General features: G+C 40.0%; 2 protein-coding genes across 2 annotated transcripts; both read left to right on the plus strand.

Moving 5' to 3' along the window:
* Positions 1–11,872: 11,872 nt before the first annotated feature.
* On the plus strand, positions 11,873–19,890 carry LOC149846068 (uncharacterized). The gene is made up of 2 exons (XM_089996150.1): positions 11,873–12,218; positions 18,416–19,890. The coding sequence occupies exons 1-2, from the start codon at positions 11,985–11,987 to the stop codon at positions 19,559–19,561; spliced, it is 1,380 nt and encodes a 459-aa protein (XP_089852276.1). The 5' UTR covers positions 11,873–11,984; the 3' UTR covers positions 19,562–19,890.
* A 3,288-nt stretch (positions 19,891–23,178) lies between these two features.
* Positions 23,179–25,537, plus strand: LOC149846069 (E3 ubiquitin-protein ligase RZF1-like). The gene is made up of 2 exons (XM_089996151.1): positions 23,179–24,708; positions 25,426–25,537. Exons 1-2 carry the CDS (start codon positions 23,283–23,285, stop codon positions 25,458–25,460), a joined length of 1,461 nt encoding a protein of 486 aa, XP_089852277.1. The 5' UTR covers positions 23,179–23,282; the 3' UTR covers positions 25,461–25,537.
* The last annotated feature ends 238 nt before the right edge of the window (positions 25,538–25,775 follow it).

Consider the following 25,775-nt stretch of genomic DNA (forward strand, 5'->3'; position numbering starts at 1 on the left):
TCCAAATCTATATGGATCTCAACTTGGACGAGATCCTAGTCAATATGGATCTTGGATTGAGTCCATATCCATATTAACATGGATCAAACAGAGCGAATCCAGTCCGATCCGACTTAGAAAAAGTTAAAAATTAGAGGCCAGTCATTTTTAAAAAATGCATTTTTTGGGTCAACCGTAATCCGATTTTGGGAAACAGGTCTACTACAAGATCTGCATTCGGTGGCGGATCTGATGGTGGTCATACTTAAATTTTGCTTCTGAATTTTTCTGAATTTAACCTGAATTTTGCTCGAATTTAAAAGTTAAATCATAGAATTTCTCAAATTGTAACTAACTCAAATAGCTCATGTCAGTGGGCTCTGGGCCATGCCCAGACCTAGCTGATGTCACCTCTATTTTAATCAATTTTTTATGATTTTATCAATTAAATATAAATATAAAAACTTAAGTTATATTTTTTACTTTAAAAATCATAGAAAAATATAAGATATTATATTCCTACCCCCTTAAAGAAATTTCATCCACAAAATTATAACGTACTGAATAAATCTAGGCAGTGTTTGCGCATATCAGCCTCAGGCTCCCATGTGCACTCGTCCAATCCATGATGTTGCCAACACACTTTCACGAACAAAATCATCTTACTTTGAAGTGTCTTCTCTTGGCGATCTATAATCTTCATTGGTCTCTCATTCATCATCATATCAGGTTGTACCTCGACCGCCTTATAGTGAATAAGGTGTGAGGGGTCAGGCACATACTTCCTCAACATCGAGACGTGAAACACATTATGAATCTAAAAAATCTGAGGAGAAAGCGCTACGTGGTAAGCTGACTCGCCAACGCGCTCGAGGATCTCAAAAGGTGCAACGTACTGAGGACTTAACTTTTTCTTCTTTTCAAACCTGAACACATTCTTCATAGGAATTATCCAGGCAAACACATTATCGCCAACAACAAAACTAAGATCCCTATGCCGTTGGTCGGCATAACTTATCTGTTTGCTCTGTGCTGCAACCAAACACTGACGAATCATCCACACCTGGTCTAAGTAGTGCTGGATAGCCTTTGGAGACTCTACTGCTCTCACTCCAACCTCGTCCCAGCACACTGAGGATCTGCATGATCTACTATATAGAGCTTCATACAGGGCCATGCCAATACTGACATGGTATCTGTTGTACAAAAACTCTGCAAGTTTCACATGCCTATTTCAATCTCCTGCCCAATTCAGCGCGCACACTCTAAGCATGTCCTCGAGAGTCTGAATAGTGCACTCTATCTGCCCGTCAGTCTGTGGGTGAAAAACGTTACTGAACTTCAATGTGGTACTGAAGGCCTTCTGTAATTGATACAAAAAATGAGACGTGAAATGAGAATCTCGATTTGACACGATAGATCGTGGTACCCTGTGTATTCTGACAATCTCATCCACATACAAATCTGCTAGGCTCTCCAAGCTCTTACTCACGACGCTTCTACCACATATTTTGTGTGACAATCTCTCTGCCACATACATGGTGGCAAATCTTGTGCTTCACCAATGTAACAAACACATCGAGCGACCTACATTTTGTTTGTGACCATATTAACAAAAAATAGTTCACAGTTTGCCACATTGCCTCTGCTGAACAAATTGCAGACGGGATGACCAAGCCATTGTCCACAACTCGCTTCCTCTAGCTACAAGACAAGCTCAATGTACTCGAATGCCCCTTGCACTTGAGGGGGGATGTAAAGGATAAGATCAGCATCACTCCCAATATAGAAACACAACATTTAAGGTCCCCGTCTAGCCCTGAATCAAAGCCTACCAAGAATAACAATAGTGCACCAAAGGAAACCTGCATAAGAGAAAATCCTATTACAAAAAGAAAGAGGAGAGATGAGAATCCAGATGAATTTTACTATATTTTTAAAACCCAATCTCCATAATCAGGGTTTCATGCCAGGAAACTGAACCTTGTTAACTATTGTTCTCTTTCTCTCTCTCATGTCCAAGTTTGGTTTGTTTACCCACATATCATTCCATATTTGACTATTTAAACGATCATTGTCATTGCACATCACTCCATGTGCAACTGCCTAAACGAATGTTTGGCCCTACGCATCACTTCATGTGCAATGACCTAGCCCAAGCCACAGCTTTATGCATCACCCTATACATGGCACCATAATACTCTTCACAAATATGCAAAACAGTTATCGTTCAAGTTTTGAAGAGAGAGCAACACTCACGATCCTCCTTACCAACAACCAATTTAACAATGCCATGCCACTAAGACAACAATGTAGTCTCCTAAAAGCATCACTTAGGAGACCTCCGTGTATTTCACGATTAGAGAAAAGTAGTTGCTGACCCCAACTTTGCGGTGAATTGATAGCTATATGTTTTAGTGAGCAACACTATCTAGATCACTCACCGACACTTAGACATTCACTTGCTCATCCTCGTGCCACCATATACAGTTGGAACCACCTAATATGATTTTTGGAAGAACTAGACATAACCCACTATAGACTCCAAAATTTTATGATTACTAACATCTTTAAGACAAGTATTTTTACAAGTGTTAAGCAGGAATTAGGCACCCCTCACAGTCAGACGACAATAGAGTTTTTGTCGTCCATCTAGAGGATAACTGACATGACTGTCATCCATTACGGGATGACAGAAGGTAATGTCATCCGCTACTGGATGGCCGAATGTAATGTCGTCCGCTATGTCATTGTCTGTTGCACCAAATGTGTAGATAAGTCAAATGGCTTATCCTTATCTCCTCCCAACCGCATTGTGCGTCTCTCAGGGCGGAAGGACTTTTCCTGGAAGAACTTCTTTTCAAGAAGATTCCCCTGAACGAGTGATCCACATCCATTCTGAGTCCTATAAATAGGGGATGACCCCTAGGACCTAGGCATATGAAATTTCCTTGTCTACGCTTTAGAGAACGAGACCTAGCCTATTCATATCATCCTCTCACAAATCAGCCTACTTGCGTCGAAGTACTACAAAGCAGTAATCTTTTCCATCCCAATGCAAGAGCGTATCAAGGATCGAAAGATAACGTAAAAAGCTTAACGGGTTCTGAGCCCGAAAAAGGTGGTTTTCAGATCATTTGTTCTTTTATTTTGATTTTCATTATTTTAAAGAATGTATAATAATACACTTTGATCTGTTTTGCATATTTGAGTGTCTCGATGGTGCAAATCAGGTTACGGAGATAAGAAAAAACTTGTATCGACTTTACCTTTTTCTTAGGCAAAGGACGGTCTGGACTCGTATACAACATCCTCCACAATTTCAAAGGGATTTCATCAAGTCCGAGTAAGTTCTATTCTTTCCCATTCAAAAAAAATTTATCAACAGTTTTTGGTGATCACGATGGGACACCATAGATTTTTTTATTTCCATAGTTAGAAGTGCATTGTCGGTAGGATTTTTGGTTAATTAAATTTTGAGTTTTTTTTTTGTTTAAAGGGCAAAAAAAACCCTTTTCTGTATAGGACCAAAATAACAAAATTGTTCGGTTGTCCATGGACTAAAATGACAAAACCCTTTTACCGTTTGGTCCCTATTTTTTTTCTAAACAACCTATCTTCTAAAGACGTATCTCAACGCTCTGGTATGGAAATTGCCCAATTTTTCTTGTGTTGGAAAGATAAGATTCTCAATTTTATTTCATGTTTTAGGTGTTTTTTCTGAAACTACATATTTCTACCCCAAAAGTTCTCGAAAATGTTGTGCTCCAACATCTAAATCGTGTGATTTTTATTTTGACTGAAAGATAAATCATTTTTCTAAATTTTATCTTCTGTGAGTTTCTCTTGAAAACAAGAATTTATCGGTCTAAATCACCCGAAAAGTTTCTGTTTTCTGTTTGGTAGCTGGTGAGGCGGCATAACAGTTTCTATTTTGGGAGGTGTTTCTCTTTGCTCAAGTGTTTGATCTGAACAAAATCAGTTTCTTTTAAAAGCTGACATCTCAAGATTTCTTTGATTTTTGAGAGAAAAATCTATAAAGACCAATTTCTTGGCTAAAAATCTCCTGAAAAATTTGGTTATGTGTTTTGGCATTCTGAATAGCGTATCTTCGCCCTCCAGAATCCAAATATCGTGATTTTTATTTTCTTTTAGAGATAATATCATTCTCGTTAAGGTTGCTTCTTAATGTCTTGCCTGTTGGCTCTTTTTTGAATATCGAATATAAGATTTGCATTAGGTCCATGCATACTTATTAGGTTTAGGTTTTATCACATTTTAGAAACACTTGCTAGAGAAAATCCGTCACATAGAAAATAGAAAAACACGACCTCCAATAAGTTAAGGTTTGTTTGTGACATTGTTTGATCTTATTGTATGCTCCTTATTTTTTATCTTCTTCTCTCTTAGGAAAAAAACCCTTCTTTTATTATGAAAATTTCCAAAAATCTATTGTTCTATCATTTGGATCTTCGGTTCTTCCCACTAGTAACCTTAAGTTGTTAGCTTGAGTATATCGGTGGTTGTTCTGTTGGAGCTGGATATTTCACACTAGTACCCTTAAGTTGTTAGTTTGGGTATATCGGTGTGGACCTAGAAGAAAACCCTAAAACCCTAAAACACGAAGAGACATCGCAGATCAATGTATATAACTTTCTATGGTACCCATTATTTTAGAAAAACCCTTGTTATTTGTTTGGGTTTGTGTGAACCAATTGCTTGGGGTATAATGAATACCTTATCAAAAGTCTGCAAACTCTAAATCTAATTCATCCTAGAGGAATCACCTCTGGAGAATCTCACGTACGGGATGCCACCCCATATGATGTAAAATATTTGATGAGGATCCTGAAGAAAGGACCTACACAGACATTCCTGATGAGTTTGTGGACAACCAAAAAAGGGTAAAGACCCTGATATTCCCTTAGTGCAGCTTACGTTGGAGCCCTCATCGATCTCGTAAAGTCTCCCAAACGTGTTACAAAATGGGTAGTTCTAACACAGATGAATCTGCCAAAAGACGAATCCCCAAGATCGCTTATTTCAAAGTTTGGTTTGAAGAGCAACACCCTCATTAGTCTTGTAAAGTCTCTTGTGTGGGTTACGAGACAAACAACTATAGCACATGTGAGTCTACTAGGAGATGAACCCCTAAGATCTCACATTTCAAAACTCAGTCTAAAGAAAATGATGTGCTAGCATAAGCAAGACAGAATATGAAAATGATTGAGAAGAAAATGAGAGAGATCCAAGAAAGGTTGGGACAAGAACATGCATGAGCTGAAAGAAGAGCCAGAAGAGCTCACAAATCATAATGTGAAAGGGCACATGCTGATTGAGAGACCAAAAGGATTCCAGAGCCGTAGGAGGACAAAGAGTATAGTCAGTGGAGAGAGTCCCAAGTGTTTGATGAAACATGAATCAAAGAGAATATTTTATGGATGACTTCCGGTCAGAGGGGCACGATGATGAGGATAATAAGACCCTTCTAAAATTCCTAAAGTTCAATGGAAAAGGGGACCTAAGGACTCACTTGTCCTTATTCATGAGAAGTATGGCCAAATATCAAAATAACGATAGAAGACTAATTAATTGGTTTCCTAGAAGTCTGAAAGGAGAGGCATTAGAATGATTTCTCATCCTCAATTTTCAGAACATAAGAGAATTCAAGCATATCATAAATTTGTTCATAGAGAACTTCAGATTTAATGTTGAGGCCCTTTCCATCATTAGTCACTTATATAACTTAACAAAAGAAAGAAGAGAAAGCCCATGAATTTATCAATATATGGCATTCCATGGTGAACAAAATGAAGGAACCAATCTCGAATTTTCATGTACTTGTTGTAATAATGAATAATTTCTCCCAACCCTTGAGGAGCCTAATTAGCATGACTCAGGTAAAGACATATGTTGAGCTCACAAAGAACCACCGCCTTTGAGGTAAGCAAAAAGAGGAAAGTATATGACGGGTTTCTAAAGCATACCAATGATAATAATATCTATAAGAAATTAGACTCGTCTAAGGACCAAATTAATGTCATGCGAGCCTCAGGTCAGGTCCCCCATAAGCAAGGTAACAAGGGCCACAAAGCATGAAACCAAAAGAATGCTCCCAATAAGCAGAATCCTAAGGAAAATGAGTATGGTGGAAACCCAAAACGGATTAGAGACCAAAAGTTTTTTAAGTTCAAATAAGCCCGGTCACAGGTCCTAGATCTATTACTACAAGATGGTTTAGTAAAATTGCTTGAAGTGTCAGATCAACTGCAAATGAAATGAAAAGATCCATCCAAGTACTGATGGTACCATAGAGCAGTGGGCCATAATACAAAAAATGCTTCATCCTCCAGTACATAATACAAGAGCACATTGAAAGTGTCAAGCTCTTGATAGATGAAGAACCGCAAAACTAGGGTAATAATGATCAGGGCATTTTCCAGGAACCATTCCCTAACCATAATGCAAAAGAAGAGGTCCAAGCCTGCGAACTGAAAGAAAATTGGCCCACAGAAAAGACTATCAAACATGGGTCACCTATTTGTAGTCTGCATTCCTCAAGTCCCTGTATACAATGCCCACCAGTTTCTTATAACTCTCCAAATGTGTTATGAAGGAGGAAGGAGGGTACAAAGGAGACATGTTCCCTGGGACAATCAGGAAGTATAATAGGAGGTCTCTCAAGTCAGTGTCATCCATTTGGACCCACCAGATAATGACAATACCAGGGCTCCTCCTCCAACATCCTACCAGCTCGCTCGTTGTCTCCGAAAAGAACCTTCGTAGGGACACAATCACAAAGAAGGATAACCTCTCTACAGTCTCCCTCAGAAAGAAGCAAACAAAAGATGGTGTTAGTCATGTCACATGGCCGAGAAAGAACTACCAGTTAGAGGCCCTGAGGGGACCATTACCGTTAATGCCTCATCAAATCACCACTCAACCAACATTCGATAGAGAGGTAACAGACAAATCCAAGAAAATTGAAAAAAAATACAATATTGAGACACATTTAGTTAAGACACCTTCCAACATCTCAATATTGAAATTAATCAAAGTTTCAAAAAAACACCGGGAGGTAGTAGAGGGGATTCTAAAGAATGTCAAAATTCCTCCAAGTACTCAGACTGAAGGATTGGTGTCACTTATCTCTCAGGTCATGACCCAGATGCCAGTCACCTTCTCAGAGGATGAACTGCGTAAGCTCATGATGTCCCATACAAAAGCCTTGTATATAACTGTCCAAATTAATGGGATGTCAGATACCAACTGTTTGGTGAATGGGAGTAGTGGAATGAATATTTTCCCAACCATTATAGCCAAAAGACTGAATATTTCAAGAGTGAAACTGAAAAAACATGTAATCCATATTAGCGGGTATGATGATAATATCACCACGACAATGAAAACTATAATAATGGATGTGGTGATAGGTCACATTGTTTAAAAGACTCTCTTTCATGTGGTGGATATGCCACCCTCGTATAACTTGTTGTTGGGAAGACCCTGGATTCATGACCTTAAAGTTGTCCCCTCCACGTTCCACTAGTGTGTAAAGATATCATGATGACCAAATTGTGGTGGTATATGCGGATGACCCAATTATCAGGATAGTGCAACCTATGTTGTCCATACCAGAGAAGTAAACTGACATGTCAATTGTTTGGATGAAGGAAGAAGAGGCTTCATCCTCTAACATGATGGTAAATGTGGCCTCACCCAGCTTGAGCCAAGTGACAGTGACAATCTCTCTAGAAGGCCTAAAGTCTTTAGGTTAGGAGGGAGGATAGATGACTCCCATCTCAAAGACTACCCTGCCCAATATCTGCAGGTGACAAAATACATTAATGGGTGAAGAATGACTCTATAGATAAGATATGAATCTTTTAAGGGACTGGAGAGGAATCACCACAGCATAACAAAGCCTCTCATAGTAGTACCCAAGGTGGGAATCCATGGGCTCGACTTTAAGAAACTCAGAAGAAAGAAGGACTAGAAAGAGCTCACTTGGGCCTTCTGACACTGGCCCGACCTCGTTCGATGAGACCACAAAATAGTGTCCACATATTAATTGTCTGTGAACTGGTCCGACCTAGTTCGGTAGGACCCATAACGGTCTTAACAATTCAGTTTACCTTGATTCTCATAATCATAGGAGGGGTCTTATACAAAAGAGGGTTCACCCAAGATCTCCTCAGGTGCGTCAATATAAAAAAATCCAACAAATCCTTAGTGAGTGTCATGAAGGCGTATGTGGGGGACACATCGATGCTCAGATGATGGCTAAGAGAATTCTGCACTCAGGGTACTATTGGTTGTCCATGGGTTTAGACTGTCACCAACACGTTAAGAGATGTGAAGCATGTTAGCGTCACAGATGGGTAATTCATGCACTCTCATCAACATTGCATTTTGTAGTCTCACCATGACAATTTTCTATGTGGTCCTTTGATGTCATAGGAGTCATCAACCCATCAACATCCAACGATCATAGGTACATCTTAGTAACCACCGAATACTTCACCAAGTTAGTGGAAGCCATTTCCTTAGCCCGTGTCGAGGGTCAACATGTAGTATCATTCATTCAAAAAAGCATAGTATGTAGGTTTGGCATTCCCAAGGACATTGTCTATGATAATATCATCCATTTCAAAAACCAAAAAAGTAGTAGGTCTTTGTAGGAATTTAGGAATAACCCAACATTTCTCTGCCCCTTATTACCCATAAGGGAACAGTTATACAGAGACAATCAATAAAACCCTCATTAAGATCATAAAAAGAACCATCATTAAATGTCGTGATTGGCATGACAAATTGCATGATGCACTGTGGGCATATAGTTCAACTATTTGAACTCCCACCAATGCCACTCTTTTTGAGTTGGTATATGAAAATGAGGTTGTTTTACCATTATAGGTACAATTGCCATTGCTTAAGATAGCAACAACACTAGAAATGCCTTTAGAGTCCCAACAAAAAATCTGCCTAGCTGAGCTGGACCTGTTAGATGAAAGGAGACTTTTAGCAGTTGAGCATGCAAGTAGTTACTGAAGAAGGGTCAAACGTCATTATGCCAAGCATGTGATTGAGAGATCACTTAAGGTCGGAGATCTCGTTCTTAAACGAATCCACCACACTGGTAGCCACCCTTAAGGAAAATGACACCTGAATTAGGAGGGTCAATATATGGTCAAGAAAGTTCTCTCTAGAAACTCTTATTGGCTACTTAATGCTGATGGGGTTGAACTCTCAAATCCGATCAATGCATTACATTTGAAAAAATATTATTTTTGATCGGGTTGTCCCTAAGATTATCTCTGTATGAAAAACCCCGTTACATAGGATGTCCAATTTTTAAGAGAAGATAAGAGAGTAACACAATGAAGCTAAAGTACTCTAATTCAACGATTCCGTCCTATACACAAATAGGGGTGAATTATAAGGGCATGAAATTGATATTAATGCATAAACGCCTAGCCCAAGAGAATTGACTTAGGCAATTGTCTCTTTAAGAAAAGGGTTAAGTGTCAAGTATCTTTAATGTTTATGTGCCTTATAGGTTGATCTCTTGAAGGACCTCTTCCTTTACATTGATAGGGAAAGCGTAAAAAGAGTAAAAAAAAAATACAAAAAAAAGAGCGAGAAAGAGCAAAGCACAGAAAAAGAGCAGTGCATTTAAACTAACACCTACTCCGAGTCCATAGCGAGGTGGCAAGCGCTGGTCATGAGACTGCCTTAAGGGTAGAGGTTAGAAGAAAAAAAATGTGTACTAGAAAAAAGTTAATACTTACCTCTAGACCTATGGCAAAGTGGCAGGCTCCAGTCATACGGCCTTTGAAGGTAGAGGTTGGATAGATAGTGACATCCCTCCTAGATCGGAAAGCCATAAGACCCATGGTTGCCAAGTCTTAGGTAAAAGGATGGCTAAAATAAAGAGTAACCCCTTTTGAGTTAAATATAGGGACTTTAAGGGATCCACCTAGGGGCAAAAAATGAACCTTGATCATACTCTCACCTAACTCTAGCTCTTTAAAGTTCAAGTCTTTGTCGAGGCTCCTTGACTAGACAAACATGCATAGAAACTTGATTCACATGTCTTTGTGATTAGCAACTTAAGCTTAAGGTGGGATTAAAGGAGAAGAATTTCAGTGAAGCTGAGTGTTACTGTTCTAAACCAACTTAAGAAAAGAAAAGAAAAGACTAACATGTGGAGAACTCAAAAGATAGACGTCTAAGGGAAAGAGTCAAAATCTTTAACTTTCAATGATCAATCATTCATTACATGCATAAGTCAATCGTTCTAGGAGAACATAAGTTTCATGGCATACATCATACATCATAGTGGAGTCTAGAATCCTAAGAATGAGGTGTGTCCGGAGAGCCTCGTCTCTCCACATCGAGTAATGATAAAGAGAGACATCTGTAGATACCAAAATTTTATGATTACTAACATCTTTAAGACAAGTATTTTTGCAGGTGTTAAGCGGGAATCAGGCACCCCTCACAATCGGACGACAGAGGAGTTTTTATCGTCCATCTAGAGAACGACTGACATGACTGTCATCTGTTACGGGATGGCAAAAGGTAATGTCGTCCGCTACTGGATGACCGAATGTAATGTCGTCCGCTATGGGACGACACAATCATTTCATCGTCCGCTGCACCAAACGTGTAGATAAGTCAAATGACTTATCCTTATCTCCTCCCAATCACCTTGTGCGTTTCTTAGGGCGAGCAAACTCTTCCTGAAAGAATTTTTTTCAATAAGATTCTCCTGGATGAGCGATCCACATCCATTATGAGTCCTATGAATAGGGGATAACTCCTAGGACCTAGGAATATGAAATTTTCCTATCTACGCTTTAGAGAATGAGTCTTAGTCTATTCATATCATCCTCTTGCGAATCAACCTACTTGCGCTGAAGCAACAACCTTTTTTCATCCCAATGCAAGAACGTAGCAAGGATCCAAAGGGAACATAAAATGCTTAATGGGTTATGAGCCCAAAAAAAATGATTTTTGGATCATTCGTTCTCTTATTTTGATTTTTATTATTTTAAAAATATATAGATACTAATATGTTTTGCATATTTGAGTGTTTTGACGGTGCAAATCAAGCTACGAAAAAAAAAAAAAACTTGTCAACGCACCCTTGTACGTACCAAACACTATGCATGAGATCATCTTATCACGAGTTAAGATGTACTTAACCAAATCTTAAAAAGCATCCTCCAATCCATAGGCCCAATACAATACCACACTACATCTGTGTTAGCATACATCATCACACCAACGTCAATATTATTGTCCATCGCATACGATGCTACTTCTGTACGTCACCGAAAGCTGAATGTATACCACCCTCTACTATGCCCGATGCATTTTCTGCTTGACGGTGTTTTACATTGCAGTTATCACATTTCAACCTTCACAACACTAGACAACCCATACATATTTTCTGTCAAACACGTCCATCTTCTACTTAACATCTGATGGTGCTTCGTAACACCCACTACAAATGACAACGACTATGCATGTACATTGACCCTAAACACTCGGTGCTCTCTTTCACCTGCGTATCCACCAACAACACCTACTAGGTCGACATGTGACAAAGAAATTTTCTTAAAAAAATTGGATTTAGAGTTAAGGAGTGAGGAGTAAGTGCCAAAGCGAGGGGTTTGGTAAGTGTTTTAATAATAAGTGGCATTAAGAGGAGGCGTCATGGGAGAATGGATCAAGTGCCAGCTATATGAGGCCCAGCAGCAAGGTGTTCTAGTGCCACTGCACATTTTTTATGTGAAACGTGCAGCAAATGGTGGGTGCCCTAGTGCAGCAGTACAGTTTTAATGTGAAACGTGTTAAAGTGCAGCAACACATTTCTAATGTGAAAATGTGATTCCACCTGATCTTTTTCCCTGCGGCGCGGGGTGCAAATGTGATTCCTCTCATTCTCTCTCATGATACGAAAAAGTAGATAAGGGTAGGGCGCGTCGACCGTCGACATGCAGCAGGCGCCCGCTTACAATCTTCAGAGTTTTGGGAGCGGTGGTGGAACAATGCTGAGCTCGGCCCTCCTCGCCTTTAAAAGGCGCCCCACCAGAAACCTCTTCTCCACCGCCATCAAGGGGTTCCCCGCTCCACTTACCACCATGGCATCCGCCGCCGCCACCACCACTTCTCACGACAACCAGATAACGCAGGAGGACAATAAGGTTTCGGCACCTCTTCCTGTGCAGGTGTACAACTCTATCCCCTCCTTTTTCTCTATCGCTTCGTTGCCCAGGATGAAGAGTTAGTTGTTTTCCTGAAGGCGTTTTGCAGACTTGTCGTATCTATTAGATTTTAGTATTTTCCTTGAACTGGGTAGTTAACAATTTTGCCATTGGGTGAGAACTCTTAACACTTACATTCTACTGTCCAAGTTATGTTGCACAATTTTTCAGATCTTTTATCTATTAGCGGATTACTGGGGTTTTCCCTCCTTTTCCGTCTTTTTTTCATGGAAGAAACTAGAAAGTAGGCTACTTGTTTCCTATGTGCCTTGGGTGGAAACCCATGGGTGTTTTCCACTTTTGTACCTCTTAATGGCTTCTCGGTCGTTTCTATGGAAGTTTTGGTATAGTTTCTGGGTGTGTATATCGTTAGACCGGAAAAGTTATGAATTAGAGTCTCTTAGAGTTTGATTTACGAAGATCGTTGTTTTCGGTGGTTGATTTCTGAGTGTATGTGTGTGTGTAACAAAGCAAAACTAATAGGATTAGGTAGATGATAATTGTATGAAGTTGTTTTCTTTCCAATCACCCTCCTAAAACTGTTAACTTTCTTAGGATAGATTCTCGATAGTGTCCCGAATTTTAAACATTGATCCCAGAAATTCATCGCTGCATGAGTCAGGAGGAACAAAAGATAGAAACACAGAAAAAACAATAAAGAAGATTATCACTTGAAATGTTGGACTCTGTTGTGAACTTTACCTCTGAACCATGATTTTTGTTCGTTCAATCCGTTAGTTTTGAAACAGTAAATAGATTTGAATCCATCTTGTTGGAATTTGAGAACAGAATGAAGGAATGATAGAGGAATCCAAGCACTTCAAAAAAGTTTGTCCCATTGGTGCAAATAGCTCTGCCTTTTATGGTGAGAAATAGTATTGCTGCTCTATCCACTATTATTCATAAAAAATTGCATGCATTAAACCTCCCAGATAAAACATTAATGTGCCGTTGGAGCTTTATTTGCACCATGTTTCTCAAGATCTTTTTCCAAGAAATTGCAATGAAAGATTACTACAAATTGCATATGATTTCTAAGATACACCTATCAAAACGCTGCAAAGCACTCATAATTTCCAGCTTTCCTCTATGAAAACACTACAAAATGGCCACAGTTTCCAAACTTTGCCTATAGAAACATTTCAAAGCACCTTATTTTTCTTATGTTTTTTCCCCAAGAAAAATGGAGACCGTAAAGACACCTGCATGTGTGTGTGTGTATTGTTGAAAGATAAAACCTTGGCTCAAGTAGGAGTGGACCAAGAGTGTTTTAGTGAACATAAAAAACAATAATCATGCCAAGAGAAAAATTGTAACGAGGTACACTCTGGTCTTGATGTGGTATGACCAGTTCAAACATAATACTGAATGTGAGGGTGTAGTTGAAACTTCCCATCCCATGTGCATTTCACATACAGGCAGTTAGTTCATCCCAACGAACCTTGAATGATCCTGGCAGTCTAAAACACGTGAACTTCTAGTGCACAAAACTGTAAGAAAATAGAGATCTTTTTGACGACTTTTGGCTGACAAGATTAAATTTTTAGCTAATACAGATCACCTATATATATATATATATATAGAGAGAGAGAGAGAGAGAGAGAGAGACTGCCTAGACCATAAAAAGATTGTGACTATACTGTTGGTATAAAAAAAGGTCTGGACGGCAATGTTCCTGGTTTTCCACTCTTATCAACTTGAGTATAGCCTAAAAGCATTGGTGATCCAAGACGCATAAAGTCTTATTTATATTTGACGGTGCTCATCGAAGGGTTGGTGCCATCGGACTAATAGCTGCCCAAAGCAAAGTCAAGATTGGTCAAAAGCAAGCGTGAGTTATGGTTTCAAAAGAAGGAAGAGCTCCCAAGCCGAGTCCGGCTTGTTCCCTTACTTGAGTAAGAGATAGATATTCCTTGTTCGTACAACTGCTTCCAGGCATCATCGTCATCCTAGGATTGGGCCTGTCAAGCGGAGCTTGCAGAACGTTGATTCCAAGGGTAAAAAGAAATCCCCAACCTTGCCCGCCCAGCCCAGTACTTACCCAGTGTCTCAAGATCGGGACCCTCGTCCTCCAAAGAGGGGAATTGTAGAGTCTGATGTGCGAGTCCACGACACAGGTCATTCCAGGGGCCATGCTTGGATACTCAACAAAGGCGTCAATGTCTTGGGATCAAGAAGATTCTCCGATTCAGATCCAAGTCTGAGTCTTCTGGATGGGTTCTGGGGAAGGCTGACACTAATGAGGTAAGACCGACGCTTCGCGAATTTCAAAGCTGGTTCACACCACTGATAGACTACTTAAGATGAAGATGCCAAAGGCACTACTGACTTTCGCAAGCCTTTGTCAGTCAAATAAGTTGGGATATATATAGTAGAGTGTAGGTACTTGAACATTAGGTGCTTCGATACGTGCTTGATGGGTTTTTATGCTCTTCCATTTATTTTTCTTCATTAAAAATAAAATGAAGAAAATCAAGGACCTAATATTCAAGCTCTCTCTCTCTCTCTCTCTCTCTCTCTATATATATATATATATATATATATATATATATATATATATATATATATATATATATATATATATATATATATATGAAAGGGGGTATCGGCAAACCCTCCGTTTGTTGGACGCAAGGCACACAAGCGTGTGTTTTTACACCCTTTAGTGGCGCTCTTTGACTGCCTCTAAAGAGTGTAAAGACACAAAAAAAACTTGTGCCGCTAATCGTGCCCGCGATCAGCGGTTTAAATTCATACGATTTTGGTTGGACTTTTTGGGTGTTTGATGAGATACCCTATTATCTATATAGAGAGAGATAAAAACTTTATCTAACTTCAACTAGAAAGCAATGACATATTTTAAAATTTATTTGAATTTTTTGCAGTAAAAAGTGTCACTTTCATTTTGCAACTTCATATTATTAAAGTATACTTGGTTACTTTTTCTGAAATGTATTGGCTTCTTGTTTCTTTACAAAACAAAAAATTTACTGTACGTCTGTACCGTGGAGATAGCTATGCATTTTAAAAATGGATGTTTCTTTTAGAGAGAGGCAATTGAATGAAACATTGATCTGGGAGCTCATCCAAGAGTTGGTTGGTAAAGGAAAAATGAGCCAGTCAGTCTTTCTACTGTGGACTCAGGTGAGCTGTAAGAACCAAGCTATAGGAAATAAGATGTCATCAAACCTATGGTATGAACCGTTAGACCCATGTTCATTTAGAAAGGACTGAGGCTTTCCGCTCCTTCTAAGGTATGTTGTACTCTTTGTTCTCGTAACAATACCTCTTCCCCACGGTAGCCTGGCAGTAGGCTAGAAAAGTGGCAGGCAGCTACCATTTTTCTCTCTCTCTCTCTCTCTCTCTATATATATATATATTATATTCTCTTATTAAAGATCAAAGATCAAAGACTGTGCCTTAGCTATTTAGGTTGGCCTAGTTGGAGTTAACCTAAACAGTGATTAAATCGTGTACTCATACATGGTGATGTCCACGTGTACAGGGTCCCTTTTTTGGACCCCACTGAGATGTCAGCCATATGAATCCCCTTAGCCACGTTGGTCCAGTTAATTCATAAGTTTTTAATGTAGAAATCTAGTTTGCAATTGTCATATCATGGATTTTAAACTGACGTCTGAAGGAGGGGTATGTTGATTTCATCAAGTGCATGTCTTCTTTGAAGAAGGATGCTCTCTCTCTCTCTCTCCAAATACTGTATATATACTTCCCAAATACATCATACTTTTTTATTTGTCATATTTTAAAATGGTTTATTTCCTATGACTTCAACAGCAGCGGTTGCTTTCAAAATGCCTTTATTAGAGATACATCTCTAAAGCATGAGAAGCACTCTGTGTAGCATGATGTAGAACCTTGTGTCATTTGTCATATCCATCATTGATATAAAGTATTGACATCCACCATATCAATTTGTGGTGGATAGTATAGGATCTCCTTACGGATTCACGAAAGCAGTTGTTTTTTTCTGTTGATCTGGATCCTGTGCATTTCATTCATGCCCAGTTCCGTTCTTTTCTGGTCTACATGGATGACCATGACTGTGGCATGCATAAACATGTGGATGAGGAAAGGTGTGTACCACACAGGTTATGTACTCTGTGGTTTGGTCCCTATTCTGCCAGTGTCTTATCTTTCTTCTTCTTGACTAGTAGGTTTGGTGTTTATTTTTTTAATTTTCCACTAAACTATTTGCTGGAGTGACTGAATTTGCCGTTGATATTTGCATAAGAATATTACTTCTAATTAAAACCAAAAATCAGGTTGATTGGTTGATATTTTTTGAGTTATGCATCATTTGTGATACAAATTGAACATCTTTTCAAAATTTTCCTTCTTGTTATTCTAATGCTTCTGAAAAGAATCCTACTCCAATGAAATTTCTACTTTAAAATATTATAACTGTTCAATCTATTCTCTCGTCGATCTGTTCCATACCCTTGCATTTGCTTAGCTGTTTTCATGCTGCAGGCCTTGCTCTTTTTGCTAATGTTTTATTATCCTAGGTGTTACTGCATTGTGTCTCTCACAGTTTCCAATTAAAATATTACTTTTTTTTGCCAATTAGTTTTTTTTTGGCTTGACAGTGAACCCTAATGTTAAATTATGGTGCACAAATTTTGACTGCCATATTTTTAGTGAAGTTCATTCCATTTAGATCAGTGATATTGTGCCTATAAATAATGTATTGTGACCTAGATGAGTTTAGATGGCTGGAGATTTTTTTTTAAAGCAAGTTGGGATTAGGCAGAACACCCCCCCCCCCCCCCCCCAGTTATTATTCAACGTACCACTGGGTTTTGAACCTGCAACGTCCCACCACAAGGGCCGTGCACTGACAGCTCCTACCAACCACGCCGAGCCCCCACTGGTTAGACGGCTGAAGATTGCTTCAACAGTTTTACACCACAAATATAAGCAATAGAAGCCAAGCAGTCACGATCCCTGGGCAATATTTACCAAGGTTTTATGTGCACTCAACTCTGTGACCAGTAGCACCCAGGAGGAATGTGCACTGTTATTCTTTTACTTAATAGTACTTGATAAAATAACTGTTTTACCTTGAGATCCAGTTTATTAGCGTTCCAACTTGATAAAATAACTGTTATTGCTGGTTTATAGTTGAGATGGTTACCACTTTCCAGCATTACATTGTTCTTTAGTTAGGTGCTTGAGCATTTTCCGTTTATTATAATTGTAATTCTGGCCTCAACTCAAAAGGGTCAACCTTTGAGATTAAATCATAGGGGAAATTCCATTTAGGGGCCTACCTTTTGCCCCTAACCTCAAATATGGGCCTCAGGTTTCTGAATGTCCTGATATGGCCCTCTGTTTTCTGAAATTTGTTAAACGAGGGCCTACCTTCATTGTTGTCTCTTAACCCAGGTTAAGTCATAAGTTAAATTACAGTAACAGCCTTTATAATCAACAGTCCAAACTGTTTTGCCCGTTTCTTTCTTATGAGGATGAATGAGAAATTTTGAATTTCAGGACAATACAGGAAACCCAAAAGATTACATTCTTCCATGATCATGGATATCGTCCTGAGGTCCTTATTTGATTCCAGCAAAAGTGTGGTTCATTTCAGGAAATTCAGAAAAGTAGGGCCCATATTTGGAATTAGGAGCAAAAGGTTGGTCCCTAAATGGAATTTTCCCTTAATGATATACAATTTCTTACACTATGAAAGACCTATTTCTAGTGGTTTGTGAGTGAGTTTTTATCCGGCTAGCTTAGTAGGGACTTAAAAGCTTGCTTCAGGGTCAGCTACTTTCCCTGTTGGAAGCTATCTATGACATTAATGTGCTCTTCTCCTTTATTCAAAAGATCCCACATGCTCCCCAGTCGATCTCATAAATTTAACCTCTATATTTCACCTACATGCTTCCTGTTCTGCGTATTTATTGCTTCATAAATTTGTTTTGCATCTTGAGAAGTATTCCTGAATTGTAATATTTATCATGACAAAAAGTGCACATTCTACAAGGAGCATTTTGAGTTAATTTAATTTGCCTGATAAAAGAAATGAGATAAATTTGTTACATTGTTCTCCTCTCATCATCAAAATACGGACAGTACTGGTACCTTTTTTTCTTCTCACCCCCTTCCCCCTGACTAAGTCCTCTTTCCATTCTTTTCAGGTCTCCAAGCGCTTGGAGAAATTTAAGACAACAATCTTCACTCAAATGAGCATGCTTGCCATCAAACATGGTGCAGTAAACCTTGGTCAGGGCTTCCCAAACTTTGATGGCCCAGACTTTGTGAAAGAGGCAGCGATCAAGGCTATAAAAGAAGGAAAAAATCAATATGCACGCGGGCATGGTGTTCCTGTTTTGAACACTGCAATTGCTGATAGGTTCATGAAAGACACTGGCCTAACTGTTGATCCAGAAAAAGAAGTCACTGTCACTTCTGGATGCACCGAGGCCATAGCTGCCACTATTCTGGGCTTGATTGATCCTGGTGATGAAGTTATCCTCTTTGCTCCATTTTATGATTCATATGAAGCCACTCTTTCCATGGCTGGTGCAAAAATCAAGGCCATTACCCTCCGCCCACCTGAATTTGCAGTCCCTGTAGAGGAGTTGAAGGCTTCATTCTCTAAAAATACACGTGCCATCATGTTAAACACTCCACATAATCCTACTGGGAAGATGTTCACGAGGGAAGAACTTGATCTCATTTCCTCCCTGTGTATTGAAAATGACACTTTGGTGTTTGCAGATGAGGTTTACGACAAATTGGTATTCGAGGCTGATCATATTTCCATGGCTTCACTTCCGGGCATGTACGAGAGGACAGTGACGATGAATTCCCTTGGGAAGACATTTTCATTGACCGGGTGGAAGATCGGTTGGGCCATAGCGCCTCCTCATTTGACATGGGGTGTGAGGCAAGCACACTCATATCTCACGTTTGCCACCTCAACCCCAATGCAATGGGCTGCTGCTGCTGCGCTACAGGCCCCTGATTCATACTATGAAGAGCTTAAGAAAGACTATATGTCTAAGAAAGATATATTGGTGGAGGGACTCAATGAGGTTGGCTTCACTGTCTACCCTTCGCGAGGGACCTATTTTGTGGTCGTGGACCATACACGGTTTGGGTTTGAGAGTGATATCAAGTTTTGCGAGCACCTGATTCGAGATGTTGGTGTAGTAGCAATACCCACCAGCGCATTTTACCTTAATCCAGAGGATGGAAAGAATCTGGTGAGATTCACGTTTTGCAAGGATGAGGAGACGCTGAGGGCGGCCGTCCAGAGGATGAAAGATAAGCTTAGGTGATTGTGCAGTGGTGTTTGGGTCGGTTTACATGTTCATGGTGGCCTTTTACTTTTATTATCTTCATGTGTCAAAGAGTAGACTACTCACCAAACTCTGCCTTCCATGAGAGATAGATTGTTTAGCTTATGGGCGGTGTGGCCAGATGTTTGGCAGCTATATGAAGTCGTCCTTTATTAGCAAATTGATGCAGGAGCGGAGTGTCTGGGTTCACATGGTTCATTGGATCATTTGATATATATATTATTTTAGTTTGAATATTTTTTTATTTGAGTCATTGTAATGGATATCTCTTTTTAGTAGTTTAGTAGAATTAAAATTTGCTTTTTTAATTGGTGTTTATCAATAATATTTGATCGAGTATACTAGGATTAAAATTCTTTCCCTATAAACATAGGAAGGGCCTAGGAGGTTAGATAGTTACAACATCACAGTTTAGTTTAGAGTTCAGAAGTCATGTCAGCGTTGAATTTTAAAATTTGTTATTTTCAGTTTATTCCAGTTATTTTCTGTTTTGGTTAATTTTCAGCATTTTTTATTATTTATAGCATTTTTTTTTGAATTTTCTGTTTTCTTTAGATAATTAGTAACGGGAATCGAGACCAATGTGTGAAACTGTTTGGTACCCTTGCAGTTTCAGCTGCGTTCCTGTCGCTGGAATCTAACTATGCAGAGAAAGTTTTTAGTGTCAAAAGCTTGTTGTAGGCCTCAACTTATTCACCCAACTTTTGAGTCAACCTAACAACTTTTTAAACTTTGTTTTTTTTTATGATCAAGATCAGTGTTGTGAGAGGCGTACACCTCATTACCTGAAGCGTACGCCTCAGAGGTGAGGCGCACGCTCAAGGTACTGAGGCGTGCTGTGATGCGCAAATTGCCTCTCATCAACCTCCAGAATCCCCTCCTTCATCCCCAAGTCTTCCTCCTCCGTCCGATTCGTCGGCTGTGCTAACCCCAAGTGCTGGTGGATCCACCGCCATGTGCCGGCCAACTGCTCCTCCGCCGCTCCCTGCCTCCCCTCCCACCGCTTCACTTCTATACCAGTTGCGAAGCGAAGGCTCAACGCCTCGCTTCGCCTCATCGCATTTAACAACCTTGATCAAGATGGGGATCAAGGCTCTCTTCCTTTTCGGGAGACAAGCCCTACTGGTGGCTATACAACCAAGCAGTTATTCAACCACCCGTATCAGTGTGGTTCAAACTTGCAACCTCTTATTACCTAGTGACTTGCATAAACTGCTCTTAGGGTGTGCCGTTGGTGACAAATTTTTTAACTTATTTGCTGAACTTTTGTAATGGCGCTTCATGTTAGTTGACATCAGCAAGGGTAATTGTTTAAAGAGATCTTTTTTGGGGGGGACATAGGAGGGGGTGAATGAACAAGGAAAACTTAGAACCAGAAAATGGGTAGAGGAAGGGGTGAATGTGGAGTAGGGACAAGCCCCCACTGAGCACCGTGATAATCCTTTCATTGATGGTGAATTTTAGTGCGTATGAATGTGCGTCTATATGACTTACCCCAATAGCCCAAAGTCCAGCCTGCATTTGTAAAGTTGAAATGCTAAATCTCTGCTTGGAATTCCAAGGGTGCTCCCAAATGGGCGAGCGGGATTGCCAAATCTACAAATTTCAGTTTGTTGCAAACTCTTGGACTCTCCATCCCCATCAATGATCCGTCATAAAGAAACTGCAAGAAAACCACAATCTAAATGAAGCAAACCACAAGATAAAGAGAAAAAATGCACTAGTAAGATGCAAAGAAATAGCCCCAAAGGGGTTTGGCGTAGTGGGATGGGGCCTAGGTCACTATGCAGGCAGTCGAGGTTCAAATATCATGGTGTCACCCTTTGTGCAAGCTGAAGCGTGGCGATTCTCTTGGGGGCAAGGGGTAATCTCATGGAGTTTTTCCCTGCTAAGATAGTGACTGTAAGTATGATAGGTAGAGTCAGCACAGGTAGGTCTCTATTTTTGGAGATGGTTTCTCTGTGTAAACACAAAAAAAAAGATGCAAAAAGATACAGAGGAGATATAGAACTCTCAAAATCCTAATCCCCAATACACTTAAACTCTAAACTCAACTCTCAAAAGAAACAACTATATATATGACAAAGGGCATTAAACCCTAACTGGTACAAAAGAAAAAATTATAAAATTGGACAGGTTTGTACAGCGAGGCTTCAACCCCACATCCTTGGAAAGGTTTGTGTAGGACTCTAATTCCCCTTTCACCACAAACTTCATTAGAAATTCCCATTATATGATCAGCAAAATATTTTCAAAGCCCGTCCAAGACCTCATCGTTTATTTATTAAAAAACATCCATTAGATCGGAGTCTTATGTTGAGGTAGGTTTTTAATAGAATTAACACGGTGCAGCCGTTTGTTGGGCTCTAGACAAATGAGGTTTGTGTTAATTTTTTTTTTTACAATGACAATATAATTTTAATGAATAGGTATGTATTTCAACAAGATATTTATTTTACTGAAAATATGCATACAAAAAAATATTACGGCAAACAAACACATTTTGACATCACTTGTAATTGAGAAAGAAACCTCTAGACAGATTAACCAACCCTCTTGTTTACCCAGCCATTTAGTGAATGGGAGAAAGAAAAAGCAGCAAGTTAATTCTCATACATTTTCATAGCCAATAATGTGGAGGAAAGAAAAACATAAAGGTTCTCGAGGGCTTCGCTCATCTGGCAGGAGAGACCCAGTATCACCAAATTAACAGAATGACACAAGTGGGTATTTTTAATGCATTTCAATCTCACCCATCCAAGAAATAACTATTGACGGCTCTTTAGTTATTCTTTGGATTAAATAATGGTTATGCCTATGAAAAAAATGATTTGCATACAGCGAAACAAAAACTTTAAACAATCGAATTCGAAACCAGTTAAAAAAATTCAAGTATACCAAAAAAAAGTCCACCAATCCAGATTATATTTACGCACACCTAATTCAATTTGTATAAGCCAGAAGAGATTTAGAAACACTTTGAAGAATCTTCAGATGAATCAGGTCCATCCTTATGCACTAATTGGTTTTTTATGAAGAATATATTGGTAAACAGGAAAAAATATACACAAAATAGAAATAAAATTATAAAAATATGACAAAGTGATATTTGCAAAATTATCCCATCTTTAAAAATATTGTGTTCTTATGGTGATATTGATGTGACTAAAAGTATTTGTATAATTTTTATTTCATATTTTTATATGCTTCTATACATTATTGATTACACATAACGATGTTTTTAGGAGAAAAAACCAGTTTCTTGAAAATATTGCGAGATTTTCCCTAACCTATATTTTGCTGAGAACAAGATTTGTGAGGGAGGCCAATTAGTCTTGGTTAATGTCTGAATTAGGGAAATGAAATCGGTTCTGGTTCCAACTTCCAAAAATACTGACGTGGGCATCCCCTTTGAAGTGGGTGGAGTGGACCTGGACTGGGTTATACGTGGTGTAATCTGAATATGGGTCGAAGCCAAACAGGCGGCTGGAGATGATTCATTCGATTGTTTTTTTGGTTTTTGTTTTTAATGCAAAATTGCAAATTCAATGCAAGTAGGCAACCGCGCGGAAGAAAAAGGAGGAGGGTGAAGGGTGGGAACTTTAAGCAAGCGGAGAGGAGAGTGGAGAGAGAAAGCGGTAGGCGGGAAGTCATTCTTTCCGTCTCTCGCCTTCTATTCGTTCATCCTCCTGGATGGATAATGGATTGGTTGGTACTTTCCCCCTCCTGCCCTCTACCCAATCAATCAATAAATCTAAAATGTCGTCGGTGGGCTATTTCATTCCTCGCTCTCTGCCGATGCTGGGAATTGGGATGGCTTTCTTGGTTGGTCTCTCTGCTGCTTCCACCCTCCACCCAACCTAAACCGATCAATCAAGTCATTCTTTTCTTCCCCAATAGCACATGGTGTCTGCACTCTGCACCTTCACCTTCTCCTTTTCCTCCTCTCGTCTGTATAAATCTCCTCGCTAATCTCCAGTCTTGTATGCCATTATCCTCTCTGCGCATCCGCATTCAACGGAGTATTCGCTTTCCCAAGCCGCACAGATTATTAATAAATAGAGTCATGCTACCCATGTCTGGAAATGGCAGCATCACGGTTTACCGGCTGCATTGGTGCTACTATTGCCGTCAGATGGTTCAAATACACTCTGGCGGCAACGTCGTCTGTCCCCGCTGTTACGGAGAGTTCGTGTATGAGATCGATCATCGAACCCGACTTCTGATCGACATGAGCGACGCCCAACCCGACCAGCTCTTACAAGCCCTCTCTTCCATTCTCCGACCTTCATCCTCGACGAGGTCAATAGCGACGAGGTCGAGGGCGAGAAGGACGACTAATACCACCACCACCCGCGGATCCGACGATACCATCCACCGGGGTGATGATGGGCCAGGCCCATGGCTAGGCTTTGGAGGTTCCACTCCCACCTATCCCTGGCTTCTATTCCGTACCAGTCACAGCAGCCAACAGGGCCCATCGCCGCCGGCACCACGTCTATTGGCTGGTAGTAGAGTTGCCGCTGCTGCTCCCACTCCCACCCTTGGATTGAACGCCGGTGATTATTTCGTAGGGCCCGGTCTCAACGAGTTGATCGAGGAGCTCACTCAGAACGATAGGGTCGGTCCGCCCCCCGCGCCCCAATCCACGATAGACGCGTTGCCCACCATCGTTCTCACTCACAAGCCCTTGAGCACCGAATCTCACTGCCCTGTTTGCAAGGAAGAATTCGAGGTCGGTGGCCTGGTGCGCCAAATGCCCTGCACTCACGTCTATCATCCCGATTGCATAGTTCCGTGGTTGCTGCTGCACAACTCTTGTCCCGTCTGCCGCTACGCGCTGCCGCTAGGCGATAGCAGTGCGAGTCGTGTTTCTTCTTCCGCTTCTTCTCCTTCAGAACATCGTGCTTCTCTGTCCGAGAGAGTCGCAACTTTAAACAGTTCGAGTGAACAGGAGCGTTTCCATGATGATGATTTTGGTGCTACCGCTGGGGATCCTTATAGGAGGAACCTTAATATCTTTAGCAGACTTTGGAGTTTCTTCTGGTTCCTATGGCCTTTCCAGACATCCAACTCCAACTATGGATATGACAGGCAGCGAGCTACCGGTTTGGTGAATCGCGGAGGTAATTTTCTGAGGAGCTACTTTGGATGGCCACTCAATGATTGAAGGCCATCATTGGCAGATCCTCTTACAGATTTCATCTTTATCAGACCCCAAATCCCCTTCTCTCCCCAAGGGGAGAAAAAACAAAACAAAAAAAAACAGAATAAAAGAAAATATCCATCCCCGGATGATATTGAAGACGCTGCGTCTGACACACTTTGGGTGGTGATGGCGGTACTTGTTTATCCAACATATTCCCACCTGGGTCCTTTGTTTTATCGAGAGAATGAAGGTGGTTAGACGTTTCAATATTGAAGAAACATATACTTTTCTTATTTTAAGGTCATCATGATGGATAATCAAGGTGTATTGGTGCTGTGTTTGTACTGTCGGTATTTATATCTTTTTCATCATGATCATGATCATCATCTTCTTTTTTATTTCCATGGGCCAGGTATTGTGTGGATGCGTGAATTATGCTGCTGTTTTAGTTTTTTTCTACTTTTCCCTGCTGCACTTGAATAACTGTTTTCTAGAGGGGAAAAGAAAAGGCAAAACTATAAGGTTGGCTGCATAATTTTCTTGAAGCCTTATAATTGGTTCTTTTCCCACAGTGTTAGCTTTATGACTTGCCTATTTTGTGCATATTTATTTGGTATCACCTTTGTTTTCTTTATTCCCTTTTTGGTGTTAGTGGGCTGTATCACTCTTTTCACCATAGTAATCTTGATGACAGAATCGAGGAGGTTTATGTGGTCTTCTCCTTTTTAGCCATTACCATTCATTTAGTATGTTGAGCGGATGCTTATTTGCTCAGTTGGAGAAACTTCCTCCTAGTTGCTGCCAGGTTTCACCTTTTGTTATTTGTACTAATAACTTGGCATGTCGTTGCCTAATCAAGCATTTGCTTCTTGAAAGTGGGCATGGTTTTCTATGTGGCTTTTATTATTTATATAGGCATTTGGCGTGTGGAAGTTAGGATGCCTGAACAAGCTTCTTAATGTGAATGGTTGATTCTTGATCATGTAAGCACATCATTCAGCTCAAATGTTCAACAGGTATGACATATTCTATATTATTTCTCAT

Source organism: Nuphar pumila, chromosome 2 (genome assembly GCF_984573655.1).
Source record: "Nuphar pumila chromosome 2, dmNupPumi1.hap1.1, whole genome shotgun sequence".
Classification (NCBI taxonomy): Eukaryota; Viridiplantae; Streptophyta; class Magnoliopsida; order Nymphaeales; family Nymphaeaceae; genus Nuphar; species Nuphar pumila.